General features: G+C 52.6%; 1 protein-coding gene across 4 annotated transcripts in view; it reads right to left on the reverse strand.

Moving 5' to 3' along the window:
- LOC141188623 (beta-arrestin-1) overlaps positions 1 to 22166 on the reverse strand; it is a 500689-nt gene that overhangs the window by 390869 nt on the left and 87654 nt on the right. For 3 of the 4 annotated variants that reach the window (XR_012262721.1, XM_073661077.1, XM_073661074.1), the window contains exon 1: positions 13182 to 13299. The exons of the other annotated variant lie outside the window; for it this stretch is intronic. Coding sequence is in view for 2 of the 3 variants with exons in the window: in XM_073661077.1 (XP_073517178.1) it covers positions 13182 to 13219 (38 nt within the window). In the remaining variant the exon portion in view is untranslated. Of the gene's footprint in view, positions 1 to 13181; positions 13300 to 22166 lie in introns of those variants that run through there. 4 annotated transcript variants of the gene reach the window in all.

Genomic DNA, 22166 nt, shown 5'->3' on the forward strand with positions numbered 1-22166 from the left:
TCAGCCATTACTGGGGGAGGAGACTGTAGGACAGGTGCCCACAATCAGTTTCTCCCTGCTGAGAGTAGCACCTGCCTCCTGAGCTCCAGGACTTCCAGGAGGAGGGTCGTAGTCTGCCTCTCTTCTCCCCAGGGAAAGGCAGGCTTACTGGGAGGCCGGCATGGCTTCCCAGCCTCCTATCCCCCGGTCTATGCCGGCGGGGGACAAGGAGCCACAACAACCGGCCCAGGAGGGAGTGAGGAGATCGGGTAGGGTGAAGAAAAACATACCCACCTACTCCAACCCCGAGACGATTCATCGCTCGCCCAGAGAGGGAGACCGGGGCACCCCAGGCCCCAGGAACAAGAGTCCAGCAAGATCCTGGGGGAGATGAGCTCCAGCGAGTCCACAAGTTCCTTCTCTTCCCGAGTGGTCGCCACGTTACGAGAGTACGAGGACGCCGGCAAAGCACTAACCCAGCTGAAAGAGGAGCTGCGGGAGGCCCGGATCCTGAACACCCGGGCGTCCAACAAGGAGAGACCCGCGACCTCCCAGAGGTTTAAAGCCCTTAGAGACGAGGTGGTCAGGTTAGTGCTCCTCCGGGAGGGGATTGAGAAAAGCGCAGGTCCCTTCCTGGAGAGGTTTAAGAACCAGCGGCGGTTCTTAGAAATGAAGGGGTTAAACACCTCAGGAGAAACGCCAGCCGGCGTCCTTAGTGAAGAGGAGGAGGAGGATGAAGAGGTGACTGGAGTTCCAGGTGCTGGAGCCAGTGAGGGGCAGAGCTGGAGTTCCAGTGGTCTCCCTGCAGGGCAGAGGACTCCCAGAGCAGAGGCTGGAGTGTCGGTGGAGGAAGAGGAAGGAGGACTGCTGAGGGAAATCCGACTGCTGGAGTCTCCGGTGGACCTGACGCGGTTTTCCTTCGGGGAGGACGATCCAGTGGAGGAGAAAAAAAAGAGGAGGAAGAAGACCGGAGGAGCCGCACAGGAGGTGGTGAGTTACAAGTATGTACCAATGTCTGATGTTGCGCCTGCCACCTCCTGTGTAAACCCCACCAAACCTAAAGGCACGGGCTCTGCAGTGGGCTCGAGCCAGAGGCAAGGTGGGGAGAGGAGAAGAACGTCCGGCGATGCTGCCATCTGTGCGGGGAACAGTGCAGGGGGCGAGGCTGTGGAGGTACTCACAGCGCCGGACATAGGGAGTTCTGTGGAGTTTCCCTCCCTGCCCTCTGCGGCTAAGACGGTTATCACCGGGGCCGGGGAGGCCGGGAGGGATGTGAAAAAAACATCCGCCAAGAATACTGGGCGCACTGCTGCGACAGGGGGGCAGTGTGCCCCAGCGCCCAAAAAGGACAATAAGGCCCCAAAATCTGTGGGTGCAGGGCGGGCAGCGGTGCCCAACAAACAGTCTGCCCAGCACAAGGAACAAAATGCTGCAGTAGGGGGGCGGGGCACTCCAGGAGATGACCTGCAGAAAGCCAGCAGCAACCAAAGGGAAACGGGTGTGGTGCTGCAGGGAAAGGAGTCTCTGGAAGTGCTCCCCTCCCCCGGCCCAGCAGGTGTGAGTGCAGAGACACCAGACACAAGGGAGGAAGGAATGGAGGTGACTGTGGAAGGTGCCGAAAACAGCAGAGGTAATGGGGTGACAAGTAAAGGGAATGGAAGTAGTGGTGCAGTGAATGATGGGAGTAATGGTGCAGTGAATGATGGGAGTAATGGTGGAGCAGAGGGTGGGAGTAATGGTGGAGCAGATGGTGAGAGTAGTAGTAATGGTGGAAGTAGTGGTGCAGTGAATGATGATGCAGCAAATGGTGGGGGTAGTGGTGCAGTGAATGATGATGCAGCAAATGGTGGGGGTAGTGGTGGTATGAATGGTGGGAGTAGTGGTGTAGCAAATGGTGGGGGTAGTGGTGGAATGAATGGTGGGAGTAATGATCCTGTGAATGGTGTGAGTAGTAGTGGAGTGAACGATGGGAGTAATGGTCCTGCAAATGGTGTGAATAGTACTGGAGTGAATGGTGGGAGCAGCACTGGTGTTGGTGGGGGGGAAGTAGGCGCTGGTCCCGCTGCCCCCCCAGCATTGGCGGGGGCTTCAGCCCAAAGCTATTCAGGAGCTGTCAGTGCTGGGGGTAGTAGTGCGCCCTCGTCTGGTGGCCCTGGGGATGGTGACTTGCAACAGCAGCTCCTGGACGCCCTGAGGAGAGGGGAGAGCTCCATCACTGTAGAGGGGAGGGAGGTTGATCTGTCTTTCTGGATAGAGAGACATGGTCTTTCAGCCTTCCGAGATAGAGGGGCAGAGACTGTCTGGTCTCTGCCGACAACGGGGCAGAGGAGTAACCGTAGGAACGTGGTCCGTCTCCAGTGGGTAAGCAAGGATGCATGTCCTGATAGGTCGAAGGTGGTTGAGCTCCTGCTGGGGATGGGCTTTGCGGCATATGACATCTTTGCCTTGATCCATCCCTACGGGACCTCCTACTTCGATGTCAGCTTCGTGAGACCGGAGGGCCTTGAGCTTTTCTGGTCTCGCCATGAGCTGGCTCGGAGTCGCCCCAAATGGCATGGTCTCTTTCCCCTGGCAATAACCCGCCAAGATTCAGTCAGGAAAGTGACCGTTTTGACTAGTAACGAGTCACTTTCCTGTATGGACATTACCACCTGGGTGAGTCGATACGGAGAGGTCACCAATATTCCCGAAAGAATCTGGATGACCAAAGTATCTGGTCAGGGGCCTGGACCTTCATGGTGAAATTGAAGGTTTCGGGAAACACTGTTACCAATATCCCCTCCTCAACCTTTTTGGGGAGGGATAGGATCTTGATTTTCTACCGGGGGCAGCCTAAGGTCTGTCACAGGTGCGGTAGCCCCACACACTTCAGTGCACAGTGTACCACCCAGAAATGAGCACTGTGTGGGGACCTCGGTCATCTTGCTGCTGCCTGTGGCAGGATTAGGTGTAACTTGTGTGGTGACCTCGGTCACCCATTCAGTCGCTGTCCGCGTTCCTTCGCCAATGCGGTCCTGAAAGCGGCGAGTGCGGGACAGGCGAAAGCCGGGACTAATCTTTCCGGTGAAGGGACCAGCAGAGGCGGGGGAGGCAGGGATCCGGTGAGGAGCAAGCTGCCGCCATCCACCATCAGGCGGCAGGAGCAGCGCTGTGGGGACAGGGGACAGGGAGTAATGTCCCTAAACTCTGACCCAGGTACTTCACTTGCAGCTGAGGATCCTAAAGACAGCGAATTGAGTGAGGAGGTCAAGAGACTTGAAAGGGAAGAGCGAGAGGACGCCACGTCTTCCCAGGAACCCTCTTCTGGTGACAGTCTTGATGAGGGAGAGGGGGAGTGGTCACAGAAAAAGAAAAAGGGTAACAGGAAAACGGCCAGAGGTAGGAGGGGGACCAGGTCTCGAGCTGCCTCTTTGGAGTGCGACCCCTCTGACTCTCTGGCCGTGATCCAGGCGCCATTAGAGGGTTCAGCCGCCCCCCCTCTGGTGGATCTCTCCAACCGGTTCGGGGCTCTCCAGGACCTCCCTCTGGAGGGGGGAAGTGGGGACCCGGGGCCGGAGGTTGCGGACAAGGTGGTTGGGGCTCAGGAGATGGCTAGGTCTTCCTCTCGGGGGGCAAATACAAAGCCCTCTGGGGGGACGACTAACCCAGGACCACGAGACAAGGGCAAGAATGTATGTAAGGAGAGAATGGACGAGTCTGTTTGTCTTAAGCGCACTAAAAACCCGTCGTTATCGGAGGAAGAGGTTGGGACTGTCAGTGGTGGGAAGAAAAAGGCTATCTAATTCAATCAATCATGATGGCGGCACCCACCCCGTTGACGCTGGCAACTATTAACGTTTGCAGCATAAAGTCAGATGCGGCAAGGTACACGGCCTTTCATTTTCTCGGCCAACTTGACGCCGACATTTTGTTTTTGCAGGAGACCAGGTTGACCGATATATCAACCTTGCATAAAGCAAGGCGGGAGTGGAGGCATGGACCCTCCTACTGGTCTCTTGCGGCCGAGCCGTATAGCGGGGTGGCGGTCCTTTTTAAGACCGCAGCGGTTGAATGCAGACGAGTGATCGAATTAGAAATGGGGAGATGCTTGATCCTAGATGTCTCCATGGGGGGACAAGAGCTTCGGCTCATTAACATCTACGGTCCCCAGTCCAAGTGGGACCGCAAATGTCTCTTCCTGAAGATCAAACCTTTTTTATTTTCGAGTCGGCAGGTGGTCTTCGGAGGGGATTTCAACAACGTCACGAGATCCTGTGATAGAGGAGGTTCCGGAGACCAGCTGGCTTATGACTGCGTCGCGTTAAACAGGATAGTGAGTGAGGCTCGCCTGGTGGATGTCCACATCCGGCACAACCCGGGCGACACGGGTTTCACCTTTTTTAGAGGTAGTCAGTGCAGGTCTAGGCTAGACAGGTTATATTTGAAGGCGAGGCCGTCTCTTCACCGTTGTCGGTTGTGGAGGTGGAGTTCTCCGATCACTGTTTGATTATGTTTTCTCTGAACGTTACAGAGACTCCTCGGATGGGAAGAGGTTATTGGAAGCTGAATTCGTCACTGCTTGAGGAAGAAGCTGTAAGACGGTCTTTTGAGGAATTCCTTCAGAGCCAGGTACCATTGCTGGGCCTAAGTAACACTAAGTCGGAGTGGTGGGAGATGTTCAAACATCGGGTGGCGAGATTCTTCCGGCAGCTCTCGAACCTCAGAAGCCTGAACAGGGATCGCCTGTATCAGAGCCTGAGGAGGAAACTCGAGCATCTTGTCTCGACTGGAGGTAGCCGCGAGGAGATCTCCAGAGTGAAGTCCTTGCTGAAGAGGTGTCAGTACGATAGGCACGCATCTTTGGTTTTCGAGAGGGACTACGGGAAGTACTGCTCGCCCGACCCTTACAGAAACTGTAAGATGTCAGTGAATAGTAAGATAGTGACGGGGCTGGTGGACAGTACCGGGTCCCTGAGAAGGTCCAGATCAGGGATCTTGGAGGTCGTTAGTTCCTACTACTCGCACCTCTTGGGAAGGAGGGAGCCGGATCGTGACGGGATGTCGGCTTTCCTGGTTGAAGCGGTTCCTGAGTCAGGGGCTGACCTCTCGCTGGGCGGTTTGGCAGAAGCGATCAAAGAAGAGGAAGTGAGACTGGCGATCGATGGGCTTAGGCCCAAAAAGTCGCCAGGTCCGGATGGCTTAACATCCGAGTTCTTTAGGACCTTTAGGGACTCTTTGGTCCCCCTCTTGACTCAGGTGTTTAACGAGTGTCTCTCCTCGGGCACTCTGCCGAGATCATTAAGGAGGTCAGCTTTGATCATTTTGTCAAAGGGTAAGGATCCATCACGCATTGAGAACTGGCGTCCCATAGCACTTCTCAATGTGGACAGGAAGATTTTGGCTAAGATACTTTTCAACAGGCTGGTGAAGTTTGCACCCCGGCTCCTTTCGGAGGTTCAGCACTGTTGCGTTCCTGGCCGTAGCACTTTTAGTGCTGTTCTAGGTGTCCGAGAGGCCGTGGAGCAAGGCAGGGCGGGCCTTTGGAAGGGGTTCTTGCTGACCCTGGATCAGGCAAAAGCCTTTGATCGGGTTAACCACGAGTACCTCTGGTCCACTCTTTTGAGGTATGGTCTGCCTGGAGGGTTTGTGGACTGGCTTAAGACCTTGTATGCAGGGGCTGAGACTTTCCCTCTGGTGAATGGGTGGATTGGACGACCTTTCGGGGTAGGGTCCGGTGTCCGTCATGGCTGTCCTCTTAGCCCTTTGCTTTACGCGTTTGCGATCGATCCCTTCCTCAGAAGGATCGATTGTGGACCGTTGGCGGGGGTGCGGATGGGCGGGGCGGCGCGGGAGGCTATCCTGAGGGTGGTGGCCTACGCGGACGATGTCACCGTCTTTGTTTCTTCGCAAGAGGAGGCAGCGGCGGTGATGTCAGAAGTGGAGCGCTACTCGGAGGCATCCGGGTCCAAGGTCAACCAGGATAAGTGTGAGAGTCTCTGGCTGGGAGGCGGAGATCCCGGTTTTGATCTTCCGGACACCCTCCCCGAACCCCAAGAACATGCCAAAGTCCTGGGCATCGAATTCGGCCAGGGTGATTACCCCACGAAAAACTGGGAAGGCAGAATCAAAGGTGTCGCCCAAAGAGTGGACCAATGGAAGGGTTGGTCTTCGACCCTGAGGGAAAGGGTTGGCCTGTGCAAAGCTTTCCTGCTCCCCTTGCTAATCTACCTGGGCAGCGTCTGTGTCTTGCCAGAGCCTCTCTGGACACGGGTCTACAGTCTGTTCTTCCAGATGTTATGGGGGAACAGACTGAACCTAGTCAAGCGGGAGGTCACTTACCGCACGAGGAGACTAGGGGGTTTGAATATGGTGAACCCCGTGCTGTTCCTAGTGAACACCTTCTTGAAAGTGAACGTGGCAAACCTCTGGAAAGAGAGGGCTCCTCCGTGGGTATTCTCCTGCAAGGGATGGTTTCAGCCTTTCTTCCAGGAATGGGAGACAGGGGGAAGAGTGAAGGATCTCCGCACACCACACGGGCATCTCCCGGCTTACGTTACCCCGGTTCTGAAAATGATCCGCCGGTGGGGTCTGGGAATGTGGGAGGTGAGGTCCCTCCCGAGGAAACTCCTCGATATGAGGGTCTTGCTTTCTCATTTTCAGAGTCCATTGGTCCTCAAAGACTGCCCAAGTCGGGATCTGGAGGTTGGGTTGAGTTTGTTAAATTCTAGCAGGATCCCCAAGAAGTACTGGGACTTGACTTGGCGCTGCTTCCATGGTAAGCTGTATGTGAGGGACAATTTGAAGTATAGGAGCTCCGAGGACAGGAATTGCCCCCGTGAGGCTTGTGCTAACGTGCTGGAAAGCATGGAGCACTTCCTGCTTCATTGTCCCTTTAATACAGAGGTGTACAACAGGGTGGGGGCTTCCATTGGTTGGCCGCGGCTGGCTACTCTGTCCTACGCCGGGTGGGCCTATGGAGCGTTCGGAGACCTTGGGAGAAGGGACCGAGACACTTTATTCATAGTCAGCGCAGTGGTCAGGTATTTCACGTGGAACGCACGAGTTTTAGTTTCGACGCAGAGTAAAATCCTCCATGTAGATGAAGTCTGTAGGAACATCCTAGGTGACCTGGTGAAGGTACGTTCTCTGGAGTATGAAGGACTGGGTGCCCGGAGGGCGGCCCGTCTCTGGAGGGGCTTTTCCTTCAGGGTGCCTTAGTCCGGTAGTACTCCTATACCCTGGTGGTGGGCTGATGTCTTTCCACCCTAGATTTTTGTTTTGTATTTGTCTCCTGAATAGAAGGTTTGCCGGCATCGAACTTGAGCCTTGGATGGTGAGTGTGTAGGTTGTGTTCTGTATATATTGTATATAATGTATAATAGGGGGTTTTAGTTAGGTTGGGTGGGGGATTTGGGGGGTTTTCATCAGCGGTGATAAGAGGACAGATCTGGCCTGGTCAAGGCCCCGCCTGGGGAAAAAACTTTGGGGCCTGATCCTAGCTCGGAGTAATCCTGAACTTTGTGGCCAGAGCTGGATCAGGGGTGGCGGGATAGTTAGTGTAGGTCTGTGTTTTATGTATATTAAAAAAAAATTACAAAATTTAAAAAAAAAAAAAAAAAGGTTTAAAATTGTCCATGTCACTATTGTATATATTGTTATTTTTGGTTTTCTGTGGTGTGAATGAGGTGCGGTAAGGGGGTGACTGTAAGGTCAGGCAGTGGGACCAGTAGGTTAGTGTTAGTTCCCGGTTGTATATACGTTATATTAGGTTTAGTGTTTTATTGTATATAATCTTGTATATAGGACGGTGTTTTATGTGTATATAGGACGGTGTGAGCGTTGTGTGGGATTGTATATAGTAGTATGAATGAAGCTGGGCCGGGGGTTTTATAGGTTTTATAATAGTTATTTCTTCTCTATGTATATATTCCTGGGGGGATTTTGTTCTTTCTCTGTTGGTCGGATCTTCTATTTCTGTGATTTGTGTCGGGTTTTTGTCGTCTTGTTCTTATGTTTTGTGTCCTGTAATGTTTTCTTCTATAAATAAAAAAGACCTACAATCTATTACTCCCTGTTATCAGCCATTACTGGGGGGGGGGGGGTGACTGTAGGACTGGAGACTATAATCTATTTCTCCCTGTTATCAGCCATTTCAGGCCAGGTGGAGGGAGTGAGTCTCTCCTTCTTCGCCAGCTTGTGTTTATTACCGGCCCTTTTGGACGGCTCAGGTGCCGGATGTCACTGATTACATTCCTGCGCCCGCGTGTCACGTCCTGGGGTTTTCCTTTCTGCCATCGCTCTGGCCCTGAGAGTTTCATTGATTCGTACAAACATCAGTTTTATAATGGGATCGCTGAGACTCAGAACTCAGATCAGAGCATTTCCTGCGTTTTCCTGTCCCAGTTGATCACCTGTTGGGCTGCCATTATTATTCAGTCATTGCCACCCAGCTTTCCTAGAGGGCTGAGCAGGGCACAGGCACATGGAGCACTGGCAGCCATCATCCAGCTTTCCATAAAACAGATATAACCAAAACATTGTACACTGCTGGTCAGCAGGGCGGCAGTGCAGGGGTCAACTCCGCACTCTCCTCCCTCCTTCCTTCCTCTGCTCTTTCCTGCTCTTGGTAATCACATTTCCCTGCAGCCGCTGACAGCAGAGTCCAGAGAAAATCCCACCAGGAGGAGAAGTGCAGATGCGTAGCGAGGGGTCCATCTCAGGGGCCGAAACATCTGAGTGGCCCCTAACAGGTCACCCTGATTACATCTATGGTGGTGCCCCCTAATAGTGGGTGTAGGGGAACCTCAGCAGATGACCGCGCCGTTACTGAAAATAATCTCTATACAAAGACCAACACTGATATTACCGCCATATGGTGACATATAGTGGTAGATACCCGTGCTGCAGACATATATAGTAGTGTTCAAACTAATAGCAGTCCAATATGACTGACCAGAGGAATCAGTGTTTTTGGTATAAATTATATCACCAGACGTCAAACAATTTACCAGTTGGTGCCGTAGATTGTAAGAAAAACCCCCGACTCCGCTTTCATGATCTGCAGGTTTTTGGGTCTGTGTATCTGAATAATTAATTGTGTTCACAATAATAACAGTGTGGAGGTCAATCATCCTGTGAACAAACAGGTATGAATCAGGTGGCCCTAATATAAGGGTGAAGCCAGCACATGTTGTACATGCATTTCTCCTTGAAAGCCTGAGAAATATGGGTCATTCGAGACGTTGTTCAGAAGAATAGTGTACTTTGATTAAAAAGTTGATTGTAGAAAATAAAACTTATAAAAGAAGTGCAGACAATGATCGGCTGTTCAGTAAAATGATCTCCGATGCTTTACAATGGAAATCAAAACCAGAGAGACGTGGAAGAAAACATAAGACCACCATTCAAATGGATGGAAGAATAGCCAGAATGGCAAAGGCTAAGCCAATGATCAGCTCCAGGATGATCACAGACAGTCTCCAGTTACCTGTGAGGACTGTGACAGTTAGAAGACGCCTGTGTGAAGCTAATCTCTTACCAAGAAGTCCCCGCAAAGTCCCAATGATAAAAAATAGACATGAACTGAAGCGGATACAATTTACCAAAGATCACATCAACTGGCCTAAAGAGAAATGGAGAAACATTTTGTGGACTGATGAAAGTAAAACTGCCACTCAAATTTGCCCCCACGCTGTATAATTGCCCACACACTTTATGAAAACCTCCACAGATGTTCCTACAATGTATGAGGAGCCCACCCACAATATAAGAGGCCCCCACACTCTATGAGGGCCCCCGAAGTAGTCCCCACACTGTATGATTGCCCTCATGGTATTCCTCAAACTGTATAATGGCCCCCACATTATCCCCCAAACTATATAATGGCCGACACATTATCCCCCAAACTATATAATGGCCGACACATTAGCCCCCAAACTATATAATGGCCGACACATTATCCCCCAAACTATATAATGGCCCCCACATTAGCCCCCAAACTATATAATGGCCCCCAAACTATATAATGGGCCCACGTTAGCCCCCAAACTATATAATGGCCCCCACATTATCCCCCAAACTATATAATGGGCCCCACATTAGCCCCCAAATTAGCCTGCAAACCAAATAATGGCCCCCACATTAGCCCCCAAACTATATAATGGCCCCACATTAGCCCCCAAACTATATAATGGCCCCACATTAGCCCCCAAACTATATAATGGCCCCACATTAGCCCCCAAACTATATAATGGGCCCACATTAGCCCCCAAACTATATAATGGCCCCCACATTATCCCCCAAACTATATAATGGCCCCCACATTAGCCCCCAAACTATATAATGGCCCCCACATTATCCCCCAAACTATATAATGGCCCCCACATTAGCCCCCAAACTATATAATGGCCCCACATTATCCCCCAAACTATATAATGGAACCCCACATTATCCCCCAAACTATATAATGGGCCCCACATTAGCCTGCAAACCAAATAATGGCCCCCACATTAGCCCCCAAACTATATAATGGCCCCCACATTAGCCCCCAAACTATATAATGGCCCCCACATTAGCCTGCAAACCAAATAATGGCCCCCACATTAGCCCCCAAACTATATAATGGCCCCACATTAGCCCCCAAACTATATAATGGCCCCCACATTAGCCCCCAAACTATATAATGGCCCCCACATTATCCCCCAAACTATATAATGGCCCCCACATTATCCCCCAAACTATATAATGGGCCCCACATTAGCCTGCAAACCATATAATGGCCCCCACATTAGTCGCCATGCTGTATAATAGCACCCATACTTCATGAGGGCCCCCCACACACACAGTTTCAGGGTCCTCCACACTGTATGAGGGTCCCTCATTCTTTATGATGCCCCCACAGTCACACCACAAGTTTTAATAAAAATAAAAGTGGTCCGCTAATCCAGGATCCTGCTGCGTCCACATGTGAGGCTCGGACGGACCAATGCGCTGATGTCACAGCGCCGTCGCCCGCACAGAACGTCAGCGTCCCGGAGAGGCGTGATGACGTCACCGCACCGGGACGATGACATCACCGCACCGGGACGCTGGAGTCTGGCACGTACACAGTGACCTCAGCCACTGTGTCCCCCCAAAAGAGAGCGGCCATGCAGGGGGTCGTGTCCCCACACAGCAGAGCACGCCAATGTAGTTGAGGGTAGCGGTATCTCTGGTTGGGCCCGGAGCACGGGGTCCGGGGAGACAGCATCCTCTGCCCCCCGGTAACAACATTACTGCCTCCCACCTTTCACCCCGACGTGGGGGAATCACACAGATCACATCGGGGAGGATATCATTACACTGCAGGTTGTTACTAATATTGATACATTGTTACTATTTCTTTCCTCTCTGCAGCACCACCTACAGGCGCCTCCTGTGTAAGGCAATGTCGCACCCCACTCTGTTTCGGGGTGACAGTCTTCATCTTGTGTCCCTATGACTATCATTAGGTGGCGCTACAGAGCAGTAGATGTGTATGTTACCCCCTAGAGTCACGGCGTGGACCCCCTGGGATTAAATCATTTACTGACCAAAGGGAGAGAACCTGGAACCTTTACATCATGTGCTGGAGCTGACTGCAGTGAGAAGAGATTTCCTGCAAGTGTCCCCATGACAACACTTCCTGGCTTTACAGGCCAACAGCTCACTGTTATCTCAATGGCACTCAGCCTCATAGCAACCAGAGTGTAAGTGCAAAGAGGCCCATTGACCCCAGGATAACACTGAGAGGCCAGACCACGGGACAAGAAGTGTTGCCATAGGGACACAAACTATGGAACTGCTGCAAGGAAACTGCAACTCAACATTAGATGGAAAGGTTTGTATATCTGAAACACAAAGAGGCTGCAGTTCTGAATATCCGATAATCTGCTATTCCTACAGTCCAGAATATCCAATAATCTGTCATTCCTACTGTCCAGTACACCTGATAATCTGCCATTCCTACAGTCAGAACATCTGAAAATCTGCTATTCCTACAGTCCAGAACATCTGATAATCTGCCATTCCTACAGTCCAGAACATCTGATAATCTGCCATTCTTACAGTCTAGAACATCCGATAATCTGACATTCTTACAGTCAGAACATCTGAAAATCTGCTATTCCTACAGTCCAGAATATCCGACAATCTGCTATTTTTACAGTCCAGAATATCTGATAATCTGCCATTCCCACAGTCCAGAACATCTGATAATCTGCCATTCCTACAGTCCAGAACATCTGATAATCTGCTATTCCTACAGTCCAGAACATCTGATAATCTGCCATTCCCACAGTCCAGAACATCTGATAATCTGCTATTCCTACAGTCCAGAACATCTGATAATCTGCCATTCCTACAGTCCAGAACATCTGATAATCTGCCATTCCTACAGTCCAGAACATCTGATAATCTGCTATTCCTACAGTCCAGAACATCTGATAATCTGCCATTCCTACAGTCCAGAACATCTGATAATCTGCCATTCCTACAGTCCAGAACATCTGATAATCTGCCATTCCCACAGTCCAGAACATCTGATAATCTGCCATTCCCACAGTCTAGAACATCTGATAATCTGCCATTCCCACAGTCCAGAACATCTGATAATCTGCTATTCCCACAGTCCAGAACATCTGATAATCTGCTATTCCTACAGTCCAGAACATCTGATAATCTGCCATTCCTACAGTCCAGAACATCTGATAATCTGCTATTCCTACAGTCCAGAACATCTGATAATCTGCCATTCCTACAGTCCAGAACATCTGATAATCTGCTATTCCTACAGTCCAGAACATCTGATAATCTGCCATTCCTACAGTACAGAACATCTGATAATCTGCCATTCCTACAGTACAGAACATCTGATAATCTGCCATTCCCACAGTCCAGAACATCTGATAATCTGCCATTCCCACAGTCTAGAACATCTGATAATCTGCCATTCCCACAGTCCAGAACATCTGATAATCTGCTATTCCCACAGTCCAGAACATCTGATAATCTGCTATTCCTACAGTCCAGAACATCTGATAATCTGCCATTCCTACAGTCCAGAACATCTGATAATCTGCCATTCCTACAGTCCAGAACATCTGATAATCTGCCATTCCTACAGTACAGAACATCTGATAATCTGCCATTCCCACAGTCCAGAACATCTGATAATCTGCTATTCCTGCAGCCAAGAACGTCCCAACCTGTGCTTGTAGTTGTGCTGGGTGTCTCCTCTCCCCATCCCGGCTCTGCGCCTCCGCTGCCTGGACTGGGCCTCTCTCTGCAGCTCCGGATCTTCCTTAGATCTCCAGGTCTCGTTAAGGTCAGTGCTGACGTCAGATCTCTGTAACCAGGAGTCCGGGAATCCGCGCCGCGCTGCGCCCACATCAAAGCCTCGGTGCAATCAGACGCCGCGATACCATCAGGGCAAGCTCTGCGGCTACTTATAGGTATACCAGACCTGTGCTGCCGTCACCTACTGCCACCGAGAGATACCAACTACTGCCACCGCTGCCACCCAGAGATAAAACTCACTGCCACCCAGAGATACCACCTACTGCCACCCAGAGATAAAACTCACTGCCACCCAGAGATAAAACTCACTGCCACCCAGAGATATCACCTACTGCCACCCAGAGATAAAACTCACTGCCACCCAGAGATATCACCTACTGCCAACAAGAGATACCACCTACTGCCACCCAGAGATACCACCTACTGCCACCCAGAGATAAAACTCACTGCCACCCAGAGATATCACCTACTGCCAACAAGAGATACCACCTACTGCCACCCAGAGATACCACCTACTGCCACCCAGAGATACCACCTACTGCCACCCGGAGATACCAACTACTGTCACCCAGAGATACCACCTACTGCCACCAAGAGATACCACCTACTGCCACCCAGAGATACCAACTACTGCCACCCAGAGATAAAACTCACTGCCACCCAGAGATATCACCTACTGCCACCAAGAGATACCACCTACTGCCACCCAGAGATACCACCTACTGCCACCCAGAGATACCACCTACTGCCACCCAGAGATAAAACTCACTGCCACCCAGAGATATCACCTACTGCCACCAAGAGATACCACCTACTGCCACCCAGAGATACCACCTACTGCCACCCAGAGATACCACCTGCCAGCCAGATACCACCTACTACCAGCCAGAGATACCACCTACTGCCACCCAGAGATAAGACTCACAGCCACCCAGAGATATCACCTACTGCCACCAAGAGATACCACATACTGCCACCGAGAGATACCACCTACTGCCACCCAGAGATAAAACTCACTGCCACCCAGAGATACCACCTACTGCCACCGAGAGATACCAACTACTGCCACCGCTGCCACCCAGAGATAAAACTCACGGCCACCCAGAGATACCACCTACTGCCACCCAGAGATATCACCTACTGCCACCCAGAGATACCACCTACGGCCACCCAGAGATAAAACTCACTGCCACCCAGAGATACCACCTACTGCCACTGAGAGATACCACCTACTGCCACTGCTGTCACCCAGAGATATCACCTACTGCCACCGCTGTCACCCAGAGATACAATCTACTGCCACTGCTGTCACGCAGAGATACCACCTACTGCCACCACGAGATACCACCTACTGCCACCGCTGCCACCCAGAGATACCACCTACTGCCACTGAGAGATACCACCTACTGCCACCCAGAGATACCACCTACTGCCACCGAGAGATACCACCTACTGCCACACAGATACCACCTACTGCCACCCAGAGATAAAACTCACTGCCACTCAGAGATACCACCTACTGCCACCCAGAGATACCACCTACTGCCACCCAGAGAGGAAACTCACTGCCACCCTGAGATACCACCTACTGCCACCCAGAGATACCAGCTACTGCCACTGCTGTCACCCAGAGATACCACCTACTGCCACCCAGAGAGGAAACTCACTGCCACCCTGAGATACCACCTACTGCCACCACGAGATACCACCTACTGCCACCCAGAGATACCACCTACTGCCACCCAGAGATACCACCTACTGCCACCCAGAGATACCACCTACTGCCACGAGATACCACCTACTGCCACACAGATACCACCTACTGCCACCCAGAGATAAAACTCACTGCCACCCAGAGATACCACCTACTGCCACCGATAGATACCACCTACTGCCACCGAGAGATACCACCTACTGCCACCCAGAGATAAAACTCACTGCCACCCAGAGATACCACCTACTGCCACCGAGAGATACCACCTACTGCCACCGAGAGATACCACCTACAGCCACCCAGAGATACCACCTACTGCCACTGCTGTCACCCAGAGATATCACCTACTGCCACCACGAGATACCACCTACTGCCACCCAGAGATACTAACTACTGCCACCCAGAGATACCACCTACTGCCACCCAGAGATAAAACTCACTGCCACCCAGAGATACCACCTACTGCCACCGAGAGATACCACCTACTGCCACCCAGAGATACCACCTACTGCCACCCAGAGATAAAACTCACTGCCACCCAGAGATACCACCTACTGCCACTGAGAGATACCACCTACTGCCACTGCTGTCACCCAGAGATATCACCTACTGCCACCGCTGTCACCCAGAGATACCACCTACTGCCACCGAGAGATACCAACTACTGCCACCACTGCTACCCAGAGATACCACCTACTGCCACCCAGAGATACCACCTACTGCCACCCAGAGATACCACCTACTGCCACCCAGAGATACCACCTACTGCCACTGAGAGATACCACCTACTGCCACCGCTGTCACCCAGAGATATCACCTACTGCCACCGCTGTCACCCAGAGATACCACCTACTGCCACCGCTGTCACCCAGAGATACCACCTACTGCCACCGCTGTCACCCAGAGATATCACCTACTGCCACCGCTGTGACCCAGAGATACCACCTACTGCCACCCAGAGATACCACCTACTGCCACCGCTGTCACCCAGAGATATCACCTACTGCCACCGCTGTCACCCAGAGATATCACCTACTGCCACCCAGAGATACCACCTACTGCCACCGCTGTCACCCAGAGATATCACCTACTGCCACTGCTGTCACCCAGAGATATCACCTACTGCCACCACGAGATACCACCTACTGCCACCCAGAGATACCACCTACTGCCACTGAGAGATACCACCTACTGCCACCGAGAGATACCACCTACTGCCACCCAGAGTTAAAACTCACTGCCACCCAGAGATACCAACTACTGCCACCCAGAGATACCACCTACTGCCACCCAGAGATACCACCTACTGCCAGCCAGAGATACCACCTACTGCCAGCCAGAGATAAGACTCACAGCCACCCAGAGATATCACCTACTGCCACCAAGAGATACCACCTACTGCCACCGAGAGATACCAACTACTGCCACCCAGAGATAAAACTCACGGCCACCCAGAGATACCACCTACTGCCACCCAGAGATATCACCTACTGCCACCCAGAGATACCACCTACTGCCACACAGATACCACCTACTGTCACCGAGATACCACCTACTGCCACCCAGAGATAAAACTCACTGCCACCCAGAGATACCACCTACTGCCACCTACTGCCACCCAGAGAGGAAACTCACTGCCACCCAGAGATACCACCTACTGCCACCGCTGCCACCCAGAGATATCACCTACTGCCACTAAGAGATACCACCTACTGCCACCCAGAGATACCACCTACTGCCACCCAGAGATAAAACTCACTGCCACCCAGAGATATCACCTACTGCCACCAAGAGATACCACCTACTGCCACCCAGAGATACCACCTACTGCCACCCAGAGATACCACCTGCCAGCCAGATACCACCTACTGCCAGCCAGAGATACCACCTACTGCCACCCAGAGATAAGACTCACAGCCACCCAGAGATATCACCTACTGCCACCAAGAGATACCACATACTGCCACCCAGAGATAAAACTCACTGCCACCCAGAGATACCAACTACTGCCACCCAGAGATACCACCTACTGCCAGCCAGAGATACCACCTACTGCCACCCAGAGATAAGACTCACAGCCACCCAGAGATATCACCTACTGCCACCAAGAGATACCACCTACTGCCACCGAGAGATACCAACTACTGCCACCGCTGCCACCCAGAGATAAAACTCACGGCCACCCAGAGATACCACCTACTGCCACCCAGAGATATCACCTACTGCCACCCAGAGATACCACCTACGGCCACCCAGAGATAAAACTCACTGCCACCCAGAGATACCACCTACTGCCACTGAGAGATACCACCTACTGCCACTGCTGTCACCCAGAGATATCACCTACTGCCACCGCTGTCACCCAGAGATACAATCTACTGCCACTGCTGTCACGCAGAGATACCACCTACTGCCACCACGAGATACCACCTACTGCCACCGCTGCCACCCAGAGATACCACCTACTGCCACTGAGAGATACCACCTACTGCCACCCAGAGATACCACCTACTGCCACACAGATACCACCTACTGCCACCGAGATACCACCTACTGCCACCCAGAGATAAAACTCACTGCCACTCAGAGATACCACCTACTGCCACCCAGAGATACCACCTACTGCCACCCAGAGAGGAAACTCACTGCCACCCTGAGATACCACCTACTGCCACCCAGAGATACCACCTACTGCCACTGCTGTCACCCAGAGATACCACCTACTGCCACCCAGAGAGGAAACTCACTGCCACCCTGAGATACCACCTACTGCCACCCAGAGATACCACCTACTGCCACCGAGAGATACCACCTACTGCCTCCCAGAGATACCACCTACTGCCACCACGAGATACCACCTACTGCCACCCAGAGATAAAACTCACTGCCACCCAGAGATACCACCTACTGCCACCGATAGATACCACCTACTGCCACCGAGAGATACCACCTACTGCCACCCAGAGATAAAACTCACTGCCACCCAGAGATACCACCTACTGCCACCGAGAGATACCACCTACTGCCACCGAGAGATACCACCTACAGCCACCCAGAGTTACCACCTACTGCCACTGCTGTCACCCAGAGATATCACCTACTGCCACCACGAGATACCACCTACTGCCACCCAGAGATACTAACTACTGCCACCCAGAGATACCACCTACTGCCACCCAGAGATAAAACTCACTGCCACCCAGAGATACCACCTACTGCCACCGAGAGATACCACCTACTGCCACCCAGAGATAAAACTCACTGCCACCCAGAGATACCACCTACTGCCACTGAGAGATACCACCTACTGCCACTGCTGTCACCCAGAGATATCACCTACTGCCACCGCTGTCACCCAGAGATACCACCTACTGCCACCGAGAGATACCACCTACTGCCACCCAGAGATACCACCTACTGCCACACAGATACCACCTACTGCCACCGAGATACCACCTACTGCCACCCAGAGATAAAACTCACTGCCACCCAGAGATACCACCTACTGCCACCACTGCTACCCAGAGATACCACCTACTGCCACCCAGAGATACCACCTACTGCCACCCAGAGATACCACCTACTGCCACTGAGAGATACCACCTACTGCCACCGCTGTCACCCAGAGATATCACCTACTGCCACCGCTGTCACCCAGAGATACCACCTACTGCCACCGCTGTCACCCAGAGATACCACCTACTGCCACCGCTGTCACCCAGAGATATCACCTACTGCCACCGCTGTGACCCAGAGATACCACCTACTGCCACCCAGAGATACCACCTACTGCCACCCAGAGATACCACCTACTGCCACCGCTGTCACCCAGAGATATTACCTACTGCCACCGCTGTCACCCAGAGATATCACCTACTGCCACCCAGAGATACCACCTACTGCCACCGCTGTCACCCAGAGATATCACCTACTGCCACTGCTGTCACCCAGAGATATCACCTACTGCCACCACGAGATACCACCTACTGCCACCCAGAGATACCACCTACTGCCACTGAGAGATACCACCTACTGCCACCCAGAGATACCACCTACTGCCACCCAGAGATACCACCTACTGCCACCCAGAGTTAAAACTCACTGCCACCCAGAGATACCAACTACTGCCACCCAGAGATACCACCTACTGCCACCCAGAGATACCACCTACTGCCAGCCAGAGATACCACCTACTGCCAGCCAGAGATAAGACTCACAGCCACCCAGAGATATCACCTACTGCCACCAAGAGATACCACCTACTGCCACCGAGAGATACCAACTACTGCCACCCAGAGATAAAACTCACGGCCACCCAGAGATACCACCTACTGCCACCCAGAGATATCACCTACTGCCACCCAGAGATACCACCTACTGCCACACAGATACCACCTACTGCCACCGAGATACCACCTACTGCCACCCAGAGATAAAACTCACTGCCACCCAGAGATACCACCTACTGCCACCCAGAGAGGAAACTCACTGCCACCCAGAGATACCACCTACTGCCACCGCTGCCACCCAGAGATATCACCTACTGCCACCACGAGATACCACCTACTGCCACACAGAGATACCACCTACTGCCACCGAGAGATACCACCTACTGCCACCCAGAGATACCACCTACTGCCACCACGAGATACCACCTACTGCCACCCAGAGATACCACCTACTGCCACTGAGAGATACCACCTACTGCCACTGCTGTCACCCAGAGATATCACCTACTGCCACCGCGAGATACAATCTACTGCCACTGCTGTCACGCAGAGATACCACCTACTGCCACCACGAGATACCAGCTACTGCCACCGAGAGATACCACCTACTGCCACCGCTGCCACCCAGAGATACCACCTACTGCCACTGAGAGATACCACCTACTGCCACCGAGAGATACCACCTACTGCCACACAGATACCACCTACTGCCACCGAGATACCACCTACTGCCACCGAGATACCACCTACTGCCACCCAGAGATAAAACTCACTGCCACTCAGAGATACCACCTACTGCCACCCAGAGATACCACCTACTGCCACCCAGAGAGGAAACTCACTGCCACCCTGAGATACCACCTACTGCCACCCAGAGATACCACCTACTGCCACTGCTGTCACCCAGAGATATCACCTACTGCCACCACGAGATACCACCTACTGCCACCCAGAGATACCACCTACTGCCACCGAGAGATACCACCTACTGCCACGCAGAGATACCACCTACTGCCACCCAGAGATACCACCTACTGCCACCACGAGATGCCACCTACTGCCACACAGATACCACCTACTGCCACCCAGAGATAAAACTCACTGCCACCCAGAGATACCACCTACTGCCACCGATAGATACCACCTACTGCCACCGAGAGATACCACCTACTGCCACCCAGAGATAAAACTCACTGCCACCCAGAGATACCACCTACTGCCACCGAGAGATACCACCTACTGCCACCGAGAGATACCACCTACAGCCACCCAGAGATACCACCTACTGCCACTGCTGTCACCCAGAGATATCACCTACTGCCACCACGAGATACCACCTACTGCCACCCAGAGATACCAACTACTGCCACCCAGAGATACCAACTACTGCCACCCAGAGATACCACCTACTGCCACCCAGAGATAAAACTCACTGCCACCCAGAGATACCACCTACTGCCACCGAGAGATACCACCTACTGCCACCCAGAGATACCACCTACTGCCACCCAGAGATAAAACTCACTGCCACCCAGAGATACCACCTACTGCCACTGAGAGATACCACCTACTGCCACTGCTGTCACCCAGAGATATCACCTACTGCCACCGCTGTCACCCAGAGATACCACCTACTGCCACCGAGAGATACCAACTACTGCCACCACTGCTACCCAGAGATACCACCTACTGCCACCCAGAGATACCACCTACTGCCACCCAGAGATACCACCTACTGCCACCCAGAGATAAAACTCACTGCCACCCAGAGATACCACCTACTGCCACTGAGAGATACCACCTACTGCCACCGCTGTCACCCAGAGATATCACCTACTGCCACCGCTGTCACCCAGAGATACCACCTACTGCCACCGCTGTCACCCAGAGATACCACCTACTGCCACCGCTGTCACCCAGAGATATCACCTACTGCCACCGCTGTGACCCAGAGATACCACCTACTGCCACCGCTGTCACCCAGAGATATCACCTACTGCCACCGCTGTCACCCAGAGATATCACCTACTGCCACTGCTGTCACCCAGAGATATCACCTACTGCCACCACGAGATACCACCTACTGCCACCCAGAGATACCACCTACTGCCACTGAGAGATACCACCTACTGCCACCCAGAGATACCACCTACTGCCACCGAGAGATACCACCTACTGCCACCCAGAGATAAAACTCACTGCCACCCAGAGATACCAACTACTGCCACCCAGAGATACCACCTACTGCCACCCAGAGATACCACCTACTGCCAGCCAGAGATACCACCTACTGCCAGCCAGAGATAAGACTCACAGCCACCCAGAGATACCACCTACTGCCACCCAGAGATAAAACTCACTGCCACCCAGAGATACCAACTACTGCCACCCAGAGATACCACCTACTGCCACCCAGAGATACCACCTACTGCCAGCCAGAGATACCACCTACTGCCAGCCAGAGATAAGACTCACAGCCACCCAGAGATATCACCTACTGCCACCAAGAGATACCACCTACTGCCACCGAGAGATACCAACTACTGCCACCCAGAGATAAAACTCACGGCCACCCAGAGATACCACCTACTGCCACCCAGAGATATCACCTACTGCCACCCAGAGATACCACCTACTGCCACACAGATACCACCTACTGCCACCGAGATACCACCTACTGCCACCCAGAGATAAAACTCACTGCCACCCAGAGATACCACCTACTGCCACCCAGAGAGGAAACTCACTGCCACCCAGAGATACCACCTACTGCCACCGCTGCCACCCAGAGATATCACCTACTGCCACCACGAGATACCACCTACTGCCACACAGAGATACCACCTACTGCCACACAGAGATACCACCTACTGCCACCCAGAGATACCACCTACTGCCACCACGAGATACCACCTACTGCCACCCAGAGATAAAACTCACTGCCACCCAGA

This window comes from Phyllobates terribilis, unplaced genomic scaffold (assembly GCF_046119375.1).
Source record: "Phyllobates terribilis strain yellow unplaced genomic scaffold, ASM4611937v1 Scaffold_2__4_contigs__length_985480577, whole genome shotgun sequence".
Taxonomy (NCBI): Eukaryota; Metazoa; Chordata; class Amphibia; order Anura; family Dendrobatidae; genus Phyllobates; species Phyllobates terribilis.